This window comes from Betta splendens, chromosome 2, assembly GCF_900634795.4.
Source record: "Betta splendens chromosome 2, fBetSpl5.4, whole genome shotgun sequence".
Taxonomy (NCBI): Eukaryota; Metazoa; Chordata; class Actinopteri; order Anabantiformes; family Osphronemidae; genus Betta; species Betta splendens.
Window position 1 is genome coordinate 15948910 of NC_040882.2, and position 15662 is coordinate 15964571.

Consider the following 15662-nt stretch of genomic DNA (forward strand, 5'->3'; position numbering starts at 1 on the left):
AAGCTTGGTCTGTTGGGAAAATCTAATGGGTGATGAGGTGTTTGGCCTTAATGCTGGGGATCAGTTACTGTGCAGCTGTTTGGTGTTCATGAAGGCAACGCGACAGTTTGATAAGTAATGTAAATAAACCTGCCAATCGATTTGGTGGGACAGAAGGTCCACGCCTCAAAAAACAGTTGAAATATCTTCAACCTAGTGGAGATTCTCGTCGCTCTTTTCTAGGCAGATAAACTTTTTGGTTTGCTTCTGGTGACTTATACAGAAAATGTTTAGAAACCAACATGACAAAAACTGGTAAAAGAAAATGTACAGGCATCATCCCAAGAACCAGTCCAGCTCCTCGCTTTTGTTTTTCTTCAGATTCTACCTTACACAGTGTTTGCCTGATTTAAAGTTGTATCCGGTAGGAACAGTTGAACAAGAAATGAACGTTTTAATGTATAGATTAAAACGGTTTTCACCAAGTCGTTAAATGTGATAAAACTGCTTTCATTAAACCGTTTGGACTTAAAGCCATTTTGTCGGATTTGCTGACGGGCTTGTCCTGTTTCTCCACTAGAGGGAGACATTACTGTTTCTAACCGAGCCCGGCTTGTTCCGTTCTCAGAGTGCCTCTCTGACCACCAATCATTATGTTGTATCAGCCAGCAAGTGTTTTAAACTCGTACAGGATCAGTTTGATTTACATCAGCAACCTTTCACTTGGCTTTGTTTTGTTTGGTAAATTGGTAAAAGCAAGGGGCCCAGCTGCTTCAGCTCCACCAGCCGTGAACTCTACTTTGGTTCATTTTTAGATCATCTTCTATAATTTGGGTTCGGAAGATCATGTGATAGATGATTAAGACACGTGCAGCAGGGGTGAATTGGTGAAATTGACTCATTGTGAGAGTCAGACGACCACAGTGAGGCCTCACGACTGACGTATTAGTTTGTTTGACGCACCTGAAAGTGCTGCAGTGAAGCTGCTCCACAGCCGATCAGCTGAGAGTGAAGGTAAGCGTCTCCCCTCAGTTACTGTGGCCTGCGGACATTCAACTAAACATGCGGTAAACTTCTGGTGTGGTTAGAAGCTATTCAAGTTTTATTATGTGAACAAGCTCTGTTCTGACACACCAGCTGAGTTACTCCCAACTGTTCCACAAGTTTCTACAGGTTATTCAGCACAACTAAAAGAGATACTGATGAATGAACTCTGGCATTTTAGGAGCTGTCATTTTAACAGCAAACACAGCAAAGAAAAAAATAAAAAGATGTCCTGACTGTGGCCAAACCAAACCATTCAAACGAACCCTAGAGCTAAATAGTATCTGAAGCCCTGGTTTCTCAGTGAGCCAAATTGTCCGCATGTTCTCATGTGTTCACCCTAATCCACACATGTTGTGTTGTTGTGTTGTGTCAGTATGGACAGTATGGACCCCACACACAAATATCTGCTCTGTCCGCTGTCGTTGATTTGCTTTCCTCATACCGACACTCTCAGTTGCTCCCACTCCCACTCCCAAATCACACACACACACACACACACACACACACACACACACACACACACACACACACACGTCCCAGGCAGGTTAACCCCTCCTAACCTCCCCAGTGTCCCAATATGACGTCTGTCCAGCCTCAAAACGTGCTACCTCTCTCAGCCTAGGTGGCCCTTCCTCCAAAGGCACTTTCACTGTGGCACAGATACCCTGTGCCCATCCCCCAGCTGCCCAACACACACACACACACACACACACACACACACACACACACACACACACACACACACACACTGCTCTTACCCACTCCACCCCCTGTTGGGTGCTGGATTGTGGGGTTGAGAAATAGTGGTTGTCGGGGGGTGGGGGATTATGCGGGTGTGAGGCTCGTAAAGGGCCTGCCATGGTCTTTCTGTTGTGTGACGGATGGCTGGGAGGCTGAACGGGCCTGTTTTGCATGAGAAGAGAAGCCAACAGAGGGGAGAATAGAGGCCTATTCAATGAGGCCTGTCACCCAAAACCACCCTCCTCCTCACATCCCACCCCTTCATCATCCATCCCTTCATCCTCTCGTCCCTCCTCCTCCTCCTGTGTACTCTCTCTCCATCTCAGTCTCCCTTTATTCCTTCATTTTGTGGCTTTCTTTTGCCTGTCTTCTCTGCTTCTTTTTCACCCTATAATCTGCACCCGCCCCCACTCCACTGCCCTTTTTTTACCTCTTCTTATTTCATGCACTCAATTTCTGTTCATTCAGATTTCCCCTCCTTTCCATCAAACTGTTTTTACCTCACTGAGTTCCATAACATTTGAATCCTCTCATTATTTTGTGGCCGCTGCAAATGAAAAGCTATAATGGAAATATCACGGTCAGAGCGTTTTAACTCCAGAAGAAGTCATGTGACTTGCTGCTCTGGCATGTTGACCGAGTCCACATTTGAGTCAGCAGGAGATATTATGGCATAATTAGGTTAAATATGCCTTCACCTCTTTTCAGCCACAGGCCTATCGCAGGTCCTGCAAAGCCAACAAACATTTATTTAATGCATGCATTCAGCAGGTGCAGAGCTTAGACTTCTGTTTAGCCAATTAAAGTCACCTTTTCATTTTTGTTTTGCTCTGCTTTGGTCTCCATCAGCTCCATCAGAGGAAACCACCTGTTGTCTTTCGAGGCCGATGTGACAGAGTAATCCAAAATATCTCCATCCTCCAGAGGAGACTGACACAAATTACACACTAAGACGGAAATTTCATCTATAATTGCATTAATGTAACGTGAGGGCTTGCGAACATTTCTGTAGATCCAGCTGCTGTTGAAACTATAGTACTGCTGGCGTAAAATTAGGTTAACAACCTAAAGATGGCAAATTTAATGTTTAGGCATTTTTTATGTTTTTATAATTTTTTTTGTGTGATTGTGTTTTAGATGGTCTGTGAGGAGTAAATCTGTACTTGTCGTCCATGCGGTTGGGGGAGTAAGCAGAGCCACTTCTTCATGGCACAGATATAAGTAAATCTGGTCAGAAGCCATGGGAAGATGCTTTGAGACGGTCTGCTGGAGCTTTGATTGTGAGCTTTGAGTGATGCCTGTGGTTAAGATGCCTGCGAAACGCTGGGTGTTTTGGAAGCCCAGACGCAGCTGAAAAGTATTTCACTGTGACTCTTGATGCTAATCACACTCATTATGCCTCTGATAACATTAACCGCACATTCAGCCGGTTAAAGGCAAGCTCCATAATATATAATGTGAATGACAAAAAAACAAAAGCTTGGCCTAATGAACTGTAGCTAATATTACTGCACATGTAATGGTAATTGTAAAATGATAGGTAGCATTTTACAAACATGAGCTAGGTGTTGACCCCATGATGCTCACCAGAGGTTGCTCCATCAGAGTCACATTAACGCTGAACTGTCCCAAAATAAATTGAAACTCTATTGATCCCACATTCAGGAAATTTATCAATTGACCCAACTCTGACCCAGCTGAGGATAAATAATATGGCCAATGCCATCTGGTAAAAGTAATTGGTAAATACTCTTCCATGGGGGGAAATAGAGAATTGATTCATAGATTTACAGAATAATGAAATACTACTAGTTGTACTGCATGTTAGTGGATGAGGTCTTTAGATGACCATCTTCATCAGCTCTCTCTACTTTTTAATTTACTATCATGTAATTAGGGTATGCAGGGATGATTTGATTAATATTTTCAGCACAAACCAGCAAAAACTAAAAGTTTCAGTGATGACTGGAGGCCGGTCTTCACTCCACCTGTCCCATTGCTTTCAAACAAATGATAAGAACAATTCACAAACAGGTTTGTGTGTGATTACATGTGACAACACAGAGTGTGAGGAGTCTGAAGTGACAAACTCCACTGTCATTCCAGTGAAGCCACAGCAAAAGACTGACAGACAGACACATGAAGAAAAGCTGAGAGAGTTGGTGAGCTGTTTTTGAAAAGAGTAAAGCCTGGGGAGCAGAGAAGAGGAGGAGGGGGGAAGAGGTTTGGAAGGGATTCCACACAAGGTTGTCATGGAGATGGAAACGGGAGACTGGACTCTCACAATTCCCAATTAGTCACAAACACACCTGCAGCATGCACACACACACACACACACACACACATCTGCATAATGCCCTCGCTCGACCCATCTGAGACACATCACACGCAAATACACAAGTTATACTTTGGCTGAGCGCAAGTAAAAAAAAAAAATCCCAGACAACGCTCATTCACTTGAAAACACAAGCACACCCACACAAAAACCACAATCAACAGTCAACGCGAGAGCGAACGCTGAGTGAGTGCAGTAAACATAACATTATTATCACTTTCAGCCTGAGTCGAAGCTGTTTCTTTCCTCCCCTCCCTGTCCCCTCACCCACGGGGCCGAGGCAGATGGCTGCCCACCTCTGAGCCCGGGCTGGAGTTTCTGACGTTTAAGGGGGATTTTTAACCCTTCAACTTTGTGAAGTGACTTTTGCTGTAAATATGTGCTGTAAAAATCAACTTAATTGTGTTACATAGATTATAACATACTCATTTCATACAAAACCACATTCCTCTTTCAATGAGCAGATGCATGGTGTACTAAAATAGAATTTGTTTATCACCAGGTCTAGGTTTTCATTTGTTTCATAAGTTTTGCAGAAACGTCCTGACAACATTAAGCTAACTTTACAATCGTATCGACTGAGAACGTGAACAGAAGGACAGAGGTCACCGCGACCTTGATCTTTGACACGAGGCTATAGAATCTAGTCGGCTCGTCCATAAATCTAAGTGGACGTATTGAAGGATTTTCCTCTGTGCTGTCCAGAGACATCACATTGACGAGAACAGAGCAAATGAACAGGACGGATAATATGAAAACATTGTTTCTTGGTCACAATGTTTCCGATGTGGAGGACGACAAGCTGTTTATAGTAGTTTTAAGCTCTGTGGGTGGAGTTTCAGGGATTTGTGTGAAGGTGGAGCTCTTGTCCATTGACTTTAGGCATTGTGGAGGTGGTTTCCAGCCCATCAAAGTGTTGACACTTTTAATAGGGACAACCTCACGCCCTCACAGAACGGTGACTCTAAATTATTGTACCTCAAACAAACCAAAGGTTTCATTGAGAGGCACAGGAAGATACCAGAGCAGAGCAGCTCTCGCAACTTCATGGTGTTTGTATTTATGAATCTGTTGCAAACACCATGCAGCTCTAAAGCCAGTAGGGTCTGACTTGAATACTTGGAGAGTATCAACATATGTCTTTGTTGACTGCAAGGGTTTTATATATTGTATATGTTGATAGATAGAATGGTTTTGCAGGATGTGGCATGATGAATACTACACCTGTGTCGGCACAGTCATGTCTTGTTTCATGAGACAGCTATCAATTAAATAATTTTAATTTAATTAAGCTACCCTGAAACCAATCAAAGCCATATCAGAAGTAGCCTGTTGACAGGGTTATTCATATCATGACATCATAACTTAATATAAATTGATCCAGACAACAGGAGAAACTGCTGTTGACCAGTGTGTAGTTCTGTTTTGACTGCAGGCTCTCTTACAACTTTAGTTGCTTATTTCTTGTGCTGCACTTTGTCCACTTTTGCTTCTCTAAGGAATTTAACATAAAAAATCTATAGTGAATGATGTGATTGTGGGGCCGAGGTCCCGGTTAGTGAGTGCTTTTTGTTATTTGAAATATAATATTGAAACAATAACAAAAACTTTCTTACCATTTTATGTGAAAAATTATAGATTCATATTTATAGAACAGCAAAAACATAGACTTGACTTTAACATTTTTTTTTTAATTTTTAATTGAGTATTTTTATCAGATCCTGATCACTGACAGATGTGACATGATGACAAACTGTCATCTCACATCGGCACATCTAAAACAAACTCAAACAAACTAGCTAGATAACATGCACACTGATTTCCTTCAGCTCCAATTTAACAAGACAAAAGGGAGACTTTCAGTGATCCATGTACCGTCATCATGACATGACAACATGTCAGGACATAAACCAACAAAGTCCTGAGGAGCTGCGGTCAGGAATATGTGAGGGTAATGGCTGCTGGAGCACAGCTCCTTTCTGAAGGTCTTTGGCCAAAATCAATGCGTAACCAGACTATTTCCATTTGCATTCAGTTTATTTAAATAGCACCGATTCACAAAAGGAGTCATCTCAAGGCGCAACTTAACAGTGGCTAAATGGAAGCCAGAACCCGAGGACAAAGATTCTCAGCCCCATGAGCCAAACGTGTGCTGTTTGGGCAGAACTCTGATCACTGATCATCTGCAAGAGATTTAACTTTAACGCTGACTCATCATCATCCTGTGTGATTTAAGCAGTTTGTGCATGATCTTCAATGTCTGACTCTTTGAGTGTGAGTTTATCTGTTGAGTGTGTTATCATGATGGGACACACACACACACACACAGTGTCACATTAGAAGAAGTAGAGCTCTGTAGAGTGAGCCTTGAAGAGACACACGTGTGGCCTTTATACTAAAATAAAAACCTCTGTGGCAGTGGACAAAAGGAGAAGCAGAGGACTATGGACAGACTCCTCTTCTGTGCTGTTGTTGGTGGAGCTGCTCGTTTTTTGTTTGCCCTGAAGTAACAAACTTTGTTTTCTTACAGCCCTGATGATCATTATTATTAGTACTCTCTTATGACAGTACTGTGTCTTCATGTTGTGTGTCATTTGTTCAGCGTTTTTTGTTCTACACTCTAAATGTATTCTGTTGTGACTTTTGATTAGATTTGACCACTCTTTATGTTTGTTGTGTGTGGTTGACGCCAGTGAAGTGTGACCTTTGTGTTTATTCTTATTTTGAAAGTTTACACACGCTTCTAAAGTCCTTTATTTAAAGAAACGCGTAAAGTGTCCGTGTAGCAGCAGAGATTAAGACGCTTGCCTGGAGCGACTCCCCTCTCCCCACCTCCGTCATCAACAAGTGTCTCGCGCACCGCCGGAGTCGCCTTTTGAGTTGCAAATGCACGCGCACGGGCAGGACGCTCTCCGCGCTCCCATTGGTCCGCGCCGCGCGAGGCAAGGGCAACTTTTTGGAGCGCACACACGCGGACGGCTTCAGTGCACGAGCCGCCTCGCCGCTGAGAACACTGCCGCCGCTGCGCCTCTGCTGGCTCGCTCACACCTTCGGCGCGTTTCAGAGTGATGTCCCCCGCCGGCAGCGCTCTAGTTGAGAACCTGTAGCGAGAACGAGCCCCTCTCCCGCGCGTCCGCGTCGTCCCAGCGTGCGAGTAATTAGTTAATTTGCTCCAGGTGACACCTGGCCCGAGCTCGCCAGCTTGGCCGCGGCAGAGAGCGCGTGAGCGTCGCAGCGAGTTCCCAACTTCCTCCCTAACGCACGTGTGCAGCATGTACAGCATGATGGAGCACGAGCTGAAGCCCACCGGCCAGCCGCCCTCCCACCAGGCCAGCCAGGGCATGTCGCCGGTCACCGGCACCATGACCGGGAGCATGGGCTCCAACGGCGGCTCGCACCCCAGCTCCAAGACGGCGTGCGCACCCGGGAGCGACCCCATGGATAAGGTGAAGCGGCCCATGAACGCGTTCATGGTGTGGTCGCGGGGCCAGAGGCGGAAGATGGCGCAGGAGAACCCCAAGATGCACAACTCCGAGATCAGCAAGCGGCTCGGGGCGGAGTGGAAACTTCTGACCGACGCCGAGAAGCGGCCGTTCATCGACGAGGCCAAGCGGCTCCGCGCCGTTCACATGAAGGAGTATCCCGACTACAAGTACAAGCCGCGGCGCAAGACGAAGCCGCTGCTGAAGAAGGACGCGCAGGTGGGCAAGTACCCCCTGTCCGCGGGCAACCTGCTGGCGGCCGCGGCGCAGGGCCAGGGCGGCAGTCCCCGGATGGAGAGCTACGGCTGGGGCCCCACCGGGGGCTACGCCGGCATGCAGGGCGAGGCGCTCGGCTACAGCCAGCAGCTGCACCGGTACGACCTGTCCGCGCTGCAGTACCCGCCCGCCATGAGCGCGGCGCAGACCTACATGAACGGCGCCAACTCGTACAGGTGAGTTCCGCGCGGAGGCGCGAGGAGTTCGTCTGTGCGTCTTTGTTGTGTGTGTGGCGAGGCTGAAAGTGCGCTGTGGCCCCTGAACACCTTAGAACGAGTTTCACGTGCGCGTGTGAGTAACTCAACCAGCTGGGATGCTGTTGAAGCCTTGATCTCTGCGTTTAGAGTCAGAGTAAAGTATTGCTACAGTGGGACTCTGGGCCTGATGCATCTGTAGGAGATGAGGCTTGAACCAAGTCCATTCCCACTGAGTCTGAGAAAGTGCCCGGGGGGGAACAACGGGCCCCAGTCTGCTGCCTACTTGTTATGTGGGTGCCACCCTGCTCAGGGTGCTGCGTGGAATGTTGATCAGGGCGACTTCGCAGGCTCTGTGTGTGGTCCTCGACCCCGCTGCCCGGTCCTCCCGCAAGTCTATTGTGCCCACTTCCACTTTTGGGTTTGCGTCTCCTGCTGTGGAGGCCATGCGAATTTACAGTTTAATAATGAGTGTCCTTTTGTTTTAAATTTGGTCGTGTGTGTGGCACTGAAGTTAAGCACCTCAACTCAGAGAAAATTTACACATAGTATAGTACTTAATATTGTCCCCCATGCTGTGAAGTGATGGAGGCCTCTCGGTATGAAATTCCAAATCTTGGTTGTTAACTCTGCAGCAGGTGTAGGCATCAAACAGCCTCCTCTTCCACTGTAGGGCTCCTCCTTTGCACTGGGAATAATGTGCCACGGTTGGAACACTGGTGCAGCACCTGGTCTCACTGTTGGGTCGAGGATTTATTGCAGTGAGAAAGTAGTACCAAAGTAAAAGTAGACCCAATGTGAAAATCCTCCAAGTAAACAAATTGAGACGTGTGCAGTGTCCAGGGCATTTTAAATGATCTAGTTATGACTTTGCATCACATTTGTTTTGCCTAAAATCACCCCCAGCACAGTGACTGCGGTGGAAACGTCGCCGGGCTGTTAGTGGCAGCACAAACTTTACTGTGTAGTGAACTTTATAATGAGCATCTGTGTCTGAGCCCAACCGAATCTCGCTCCACCTCCGTTTGGCACAGTGGGTGTCACAATATTGCATCTGCATTAAAAGTTCATCCATGAAGGCTGAACGCTGTCTAACTTGTGCTGTCCTCTCCCCCCTGCAGCCCCATGTCCTACAGCAGCAGCCCTCAGCAGCCCAGCCCCGTCACCATGTCCATGGTGAAGGCCGAGTCCGTGTCCCACTCCCCTCCAACCGGAACGCCCAACCACCACAGGGGGCCTTTGCAGGGCGACCTCAGGGACATGATCAGCATGTACATACCTGGACCGGGAGGGGACGGCAGCGACCCCATGTCGGCGCAGAGGGGCTACACCAGCGTGCAGCAGCACTACCTCACAGGAACCGTCCCGCTGACTCACATCTAGGACTCAAGTGGGATCTCGGGGGGGTGAACTGAGCGGGAACGCCAGCGTTCCCTCCTGCTGCTCAGCTGGCTGGACGAGGGAGTCGGGCATGGAGGGTTCAGGAAGTGGCAGGAACGCACAGGAAGTGAAGGGAAAACTGTCGCGCAGTTACAAATGTGCCTGTTAATTACAGACTGCATGTTGAATTACTGAATGCTGTTTTTCTACCTCTATGGCGTCGCGTCCGTTGAAATATATGCCACACACACCACCACATGTACAGGGCTGAGACTCCACCCTGACTACCGCTCTCCAGCAGTCCACACGGCGGAGACTTTACTGTGTACATACTAGGGAATGTTACTTTGTCATTTTCACAGCGTATTCTTAATAAGTCAAAGGACTACTTAACACCACCAAAACACTTGTGACACTGGCACTCGCGACGGATCCTGAGCAGAGCCGCTGCTGTTGGGCCGAACAGACACAAATGCACAACTTGAATATTAGTTTTTTTTTTTTTTTTTTTTAAGAATGATCTCTTTGTGCCTTGGCTTTGGTTTAGTAGTCATGTGTTTTTATTTTTTTATTTTGACCGTTGGATTGCACGGAAAACACCTGTTGGACAATCAACATGGCATCAACAGGAATGGTGCAGAGGTGGCTCTTGTGGCTTAGAACGTGGAACCGCGTTGGTTCCGTCCTCGTGCTCCGTCACAGCAGATCAATGGGATCGCGAGTGGGTCTCAGAAGGTGAACGACTCTTTGTGCTTCCTGCAGGAGTTCCACTTGTTGGAAGTAGTTTTTAGATTTGAGCTTTTGATGTAAATGTTGGGATGCGTAGATCCGGCGGCGTCCCGAGCTGATAACTGTTTTCATTGTCACTTTGCAGTAAGCAGGAGTTGTCGTTTTTGAGGCTCTGCAATAAGGGAATGAAATTGAATATAAAGTGCCCACATGTCCGTTGTTTTATTCCAAATAGCAGATGAAGACGTGTCTTCCAGGCATCCTGGGCTGATTTGGGGGTTGTTTTAGCGTTTTATTCACCAGTAAACAGAATGTATCAAAGTTTCAGAAAACCCATTCATCAACTCATTACAATAATAAACCCATTTTAATGGCGGTTGCCAGTCAACTGTCTAACCTGCTATCTGGTTATTAGTGCTGCTATGGACCTAAAGGGAACTCTCAACTTCAAAAAGTGAACGTGCACTGGAACAGACGCCTGAATTATTGTTTTTAGGAAAAGGGAGAGCAGTTCTATTGAAGTAGTACATGAATGTTTACTTTGCTACCCGAGTATTTGAAGACTTAACTTTTATACTGACTTGTATCTCTATTTTTAGAATGAATTGTCTTGTATGTAAATGCTGCCATGTACTAGAGTTACTGTATGTAGCATTTATGTAAATACTGTGTACATTTTTAGGCTCTTATACTAAGAGCCTTGATCCATTTTGATTAAAAAACTTTGTTATGGCATTCATGACAATATTAATAAAAAGTACAAACCACTGTTTTTGTTAATGTCTAGTAAAATGTACTCCGCTTTATACAACTCATTCACTCAGAATGTTGAACAGAGGTCAGGTCTGAACAAATGCTAAACTCAGCCCCTGTCTCTTTAGAGGAACATTCTTTCAGTTCTGTCGTTTCCCAATAGCTTAGTCAGCAAAATGTTGCTGCAAAACGTGAGACACAGCCAAATTTATTACGAGGGAACGCTCGTTGCAGGTGGATTTGCTGAACAGGCCTCTGGTGAGTTGATGAGACTCCTGGTCTGAACGTGAGCTTTAAAGACTTGACATTGGGCCTGATCTGTGTCAACGAAACAGTTTAAATGTAACTTCTCCAACTAGAAATGAAGCAGAATCCTTTCACATTCTAGTCTTGGGCCTAATTATCAGGTTAGGCTGATGGTGTCAGCTGTGTTAATTCAAGTGCAGCATCTTATTTTGGGTGTAAACACAAAGCTAAGATCAAGCTTGGTAGTGAAAACATACGGGATGTGTGATCCTCAGCATCAGAGCCTCTACTTCTGCTGCAGAAGACTTTTATATCTCTTCAACCCATCGTTAAAAGCATCACTTTGAGTTTAACTGCTCATCATTCAGCCTCCACAGACACCCAGCGCAGTCGGATGTTTGATTTCGGAGCTGTTGAAACAACGAGCTCGTGGAATCGCTGGTGCCGCTTCCTCCGCGAGTCGAGCGCACCGCGCGTTCACCTGCGCGTTACCAGAGGCTCGGCGCTTCTCAGCTGTTGCTTCAAACATGACCTCACCCATTCCGATCATTAGAGGCAACGAGGAATGGCACACCCGCAATCAAAACCGAGCCCGTTTTCACTTTCACAGCGTCCGCACAGGCGGAGCCGTCAGCGCGGCCCGGGGCCCCTCACAATAAAACCCCGCACAAAGGTGAACATTAGCGGGAGAACATGGGTGTCTTGCCGGGGTGGGAAGAAGTGATGGGCGAGGGTGAATAGAGGGCGATAGTCTATAGCGCTCCGAATGATTTAAAGGTCGATTATTTACTTTCTTATCTTCGCCCTCTTTTAAAATTCACTTTCCCAGTCCCTCCGCCCCTTCACCCCCCCCCCCCCCGTCTCTGCGCAGAGAAAGCGGGTGGATGGTCCGTTCGTAATTGGCCGTTTCGGAGGCGCATTGTCCGCAGCTTTTCAGACCGCAGGTGCATATAGTAAAGCCGGAGTCTCCGCTCCTCCCCCGGGCGTCTTTGTTCCCACTCCCCGCTTCCCCCACTCCCCCGCCGGGCAGAAAATTAGCGCTGCTCTTTGGGGCTTCGTCCTCAGGCTTAACCCTTTCACCGACCGCGGCCTTTCTCATGGAAATGGGGGAGAACTCCGCACTGGCTAATCGGTCAGCGAGGGGAGGGGATGGGAGAAGGGGGGGGGAGGGGGAGAAAAGATGAGGGGCGCACAGGATCAACGGGATGGGGAACAGATGCAAGAAGAAAGCCGGTACCTGCTCCGAGTTCTGGAGCGGCGCGTATCTGCGCGATTTTCATTAAAGCCGCGTCGCCGCCGCGCGTTTTACTGCGGCGTGTCAGTGTTTATGTGCTGGAGAGAGTCGCGGTGATGTTAATTAGGCCTGTGCGGGTGATATCTAGTGAAAGCACACAGAAGTCAGTGAATGACTCCAGGACCGGCTCAACAACTTCCTAAGCCCCTCGAGGGTCCCTGGAACCTAATTATGAACCTCTCTCAAGCGCCGGCAGAACCGAATTCCCACAAGGTTCTACTCGCTCGCCACCGATAAAGATGAGTTTAAATCTACTTGATGCTGTGAATTCGAACAATCTTTGTTTGTGGAAGTTTGTGGAATATGTCAAACTTGAATCTAAAGCCATTAAAACTCACGAAACCACACTTGAAGTTCTTTCACTGTGTTTGAACAAAGGTTGAATTTGGCAAAACCCCAAATCGCCGTCTCTTGCCCCAACAAACCGGCGGAAGTGCGAGCATATATGTGGGTTGTTTTGGCTGCAGTCCACGGGTGGGTAGGGACGGGGGGAGAGGGGGGAGGGGGTGTGCGGGGAAGAGGGTGGAGGGAGTGTCAATGGAGGGATTTTCTGGTCCAATACATCCCATCACTTAGCAACGAGCAGTGAGGCTTCAACAAGTGGTTGCCATGGATCTGCCGAGAGTGACTTAAAAGTGTCTACAAAGAGCTGCGGTCAGCCCGTGTGTGTGTGTGTGTGTGTGTGTGTGTGTGTGTGTGTGTGTGTGTGTGTGTGTGTGTGTGTGTGTGTGTGCGTGCGAGACACACACAGAGAAAATCAGGTGGTGGTTACCAGCAGGGTCTTTTATCGCATTTACATTGGTGACACACCATCTATGCCTCACCTCCGTGTCGCTCTGCAGCGTCTGGGATTCAATCCTCTCCCCCTCCTGCAAAGTTAATTTATGCTCACTCCCTGGCAGGTCAGGCTTTCATTCACCGGCCGCTCTTGTGCCCCGTCCTCAATGAACATTCCCAAAAGCACGAGGGCGAACTACAATCGCGTCCGCACAGAAAAGGCAGGAATGAGTTGGGCAGCGCTGCCCCGGCGTCCCGGAAGCCGTCGGGATGTGGACGTACAGTAGCTGCAGCATTCCTGACATGTGCTCGCATGCAGCGGAACAGCTGAGGCCGAGGCTGCACGTCACAGGCACAGAGATACTAGAAAGTCCTCCACGCAGGACGTCCATCTGGTGACAATAGAACCCTGCCTCTGACCATTAGTGAAGCCCTCGCCTCTCTCTTGGCAGGTTAACAGAGGGAGTTCACACGCTGATCACAGACCAGCGCGTTTCACTGTGCAGCTGCTGACGGGAGACACGCACACTGGATAAGGATCGTTGTTATGTCTGACGGCCGTAGATCACATCCTCAATTAGAAGACGGAGGCATGTGCCGGCCACGAGCTACTGGAGTACAGTTGAGCTGAGAGGACAGGCACTGATGCTGGTGTGAGATGCCACGTAACTGAGGGTCACTTCATCCACAGAAGTTCACTCAAACAGATGAACGGGAGCATTTTCTTACCCCCTCTAGTGGTTTGACCCTGGACTTAGACTAATGGTCTGGAGGCCGTGTGTTTCCTCTCTGTTTGCTAGCGGATCTAAGATACTAGTCTCTTCAGGCTTCCTCAGCTTTATGATTGTTGAATTCAGCACAATCATGATAAACGAGCTCTGATAGAGCGATGTGTCAGCAGACGGAGGCTGATGATCCTCACATGGAGGAACTCCTGTAGCATCATGGTTGATCCCAAACACAACAACAGCACAGCAGTGTAAGAGCAACACATCACAATGAGCTCCTATGTGAACACCTTAGGTAACAACAGTAATCAGGCACGTTATTTAGTGTTAGATCGTTACTATGATCCCAATCAGTGGAGCGTTGACCCTCATGATGCGTTCTGCGTGGGTAGGATACCTGAAAGACTGAAGTTGATCAGTGAGATATGAGGAGCCCACACAGAACACAGATCTGACAGGTCTGATAATGAAGTCAAGACGCTTCCTGTGCTGTAGCTTTGAGCCAAACAACCGTTAGCTACTCACAAAATGATGTTTATCTGCTAGCTGTGAGCTCCATTCCAGCACTTTTCATATTGCTTTGTGCCATTTCTACTTCCAGCTGCCCATTCACATCTGGTCGAAGGCTAAATTAGTGTTATCTTTTAACAGAAAACATGGATTTACAGTCAGCCCCTGAACACACCACTGTGACCTGACGTGTATGGACTAACACAGCTTCCTTCCTACACTTGTTATTTCCAGGTGACGGTCTTTCTTCATCTCTGTCTTAGCCCACAAACACAATGCTTCTATAACCAGTTTGGGCATCTGGCTTCGCCAATAAATCCAGAAATAAAGTGACACCTGGACCCCCTGAACAGATGTGAAAACACGATAAATGCCTTTTAAAAAACACAGTGGTCTGTTCATAGTGATGAATAAGAATCAGCGGCCGTAAACACAACATCCAGGAGTTAAAACACCACAGTTTTGTATGGGAAACATTTAACTTTCATGTTTGCTATTATTTGCTCTTTGTGTCGTGGTGCATTCAGCTCAGCAGCAGTGGAGCAGTGAGCCCAGTCTGGAGCGGAGGAGGGAAGAAGGACCTCCCAAGATGAAAAGTGGCAGGTGATCGGGCCTAACAAACACGCCAATCTGTACCATCTCTGCTCCACAATCAGATATAAGCCAGCCTGAGGCTACTCTGCCCTTGATTCCCACCCCTCACCCCACCTCGCTCATTAAAAGCACTTTCCCCTGTCCTTTCCTCTTCGTGGAATGTTTTTGTGTTGCGGGCATACAGCCTGCTCCGTCCCTCCGCTGAACTCTGGTATGCGCCCGACGTGTTAAGAGAAGCCGTTGAACAAAAATACAAGTGGTCGCGAAAAACCGTGCAGCAGCATGTGCGCTGGAGATCGACCATGGAGATCGTGACGTCAGCGTGTTTGAGGAGCGCAACAAGTGCAGATTACATCACACCTCTTAGTACCTGCGGAAAAACATGTTTATATAGTTTTTGTAATAAAGATGAACACATTCGTGCTGTTATTGATAAGCAGACAGTAACACAACACCCGTGGCTGCAGCTGCTGTAATCAATATTAACATTTGAAACGATTAAACTAATTATTTCTTTTTTCACAATTATCTTAAGTGCTAAATTTGTTTTGCTCTGCATTGAAATTTCACTGTTAACATTCAAGGGGAACATAAATA

The 15662-nt window shown here is 47.3% G+C and overlaps 1 protein-coding gene across 1 annotated transcript; it reads left to right on the forward strand.

The window, feature by feature from the left end:
• Positions 1-7021: 7021 nt before the first annotated feature.
• On the forward strand, positions 7022-10931 carry sox19b (SRY-box transcription factor 19b). The gene is made up of 2 exons (XM_029140811.3): positions 7022-8036; positions 9176-10931. The coding sequence occupies exons 1-2, from the start codon at positions 7375-7377 to the stop codon at positions 9435-9437; spliced, it is 924 nt and encodes a 307-aa protein (XP_028996644.1). The 5' UTR covers positions 7022-7374; the 3' UTR covers positions 9438-10931.
• The last annotated feature ends 4731 nt before the right edge of the window (positions 10932-15662 follow it).

What these genes read in the sequence shown, in the direction of transcription:
- sox19b (XM_029140811.3), top strand. Translation starts at nt 7,375, where the DNA reads ATGTACAGCATGATGGAGCACGAGCTGAAGCCCACCGGCCAGCCGCCC. An exon ending in AACGGCGCCAACTCGTACAG is followed by an intron (nt 8,037 to 9,175) that starts GTGAGTTCCGCG and finishes TCCCCCCTGCAG; the next exon opens with CCCCATGTCCTACAGCAGCA.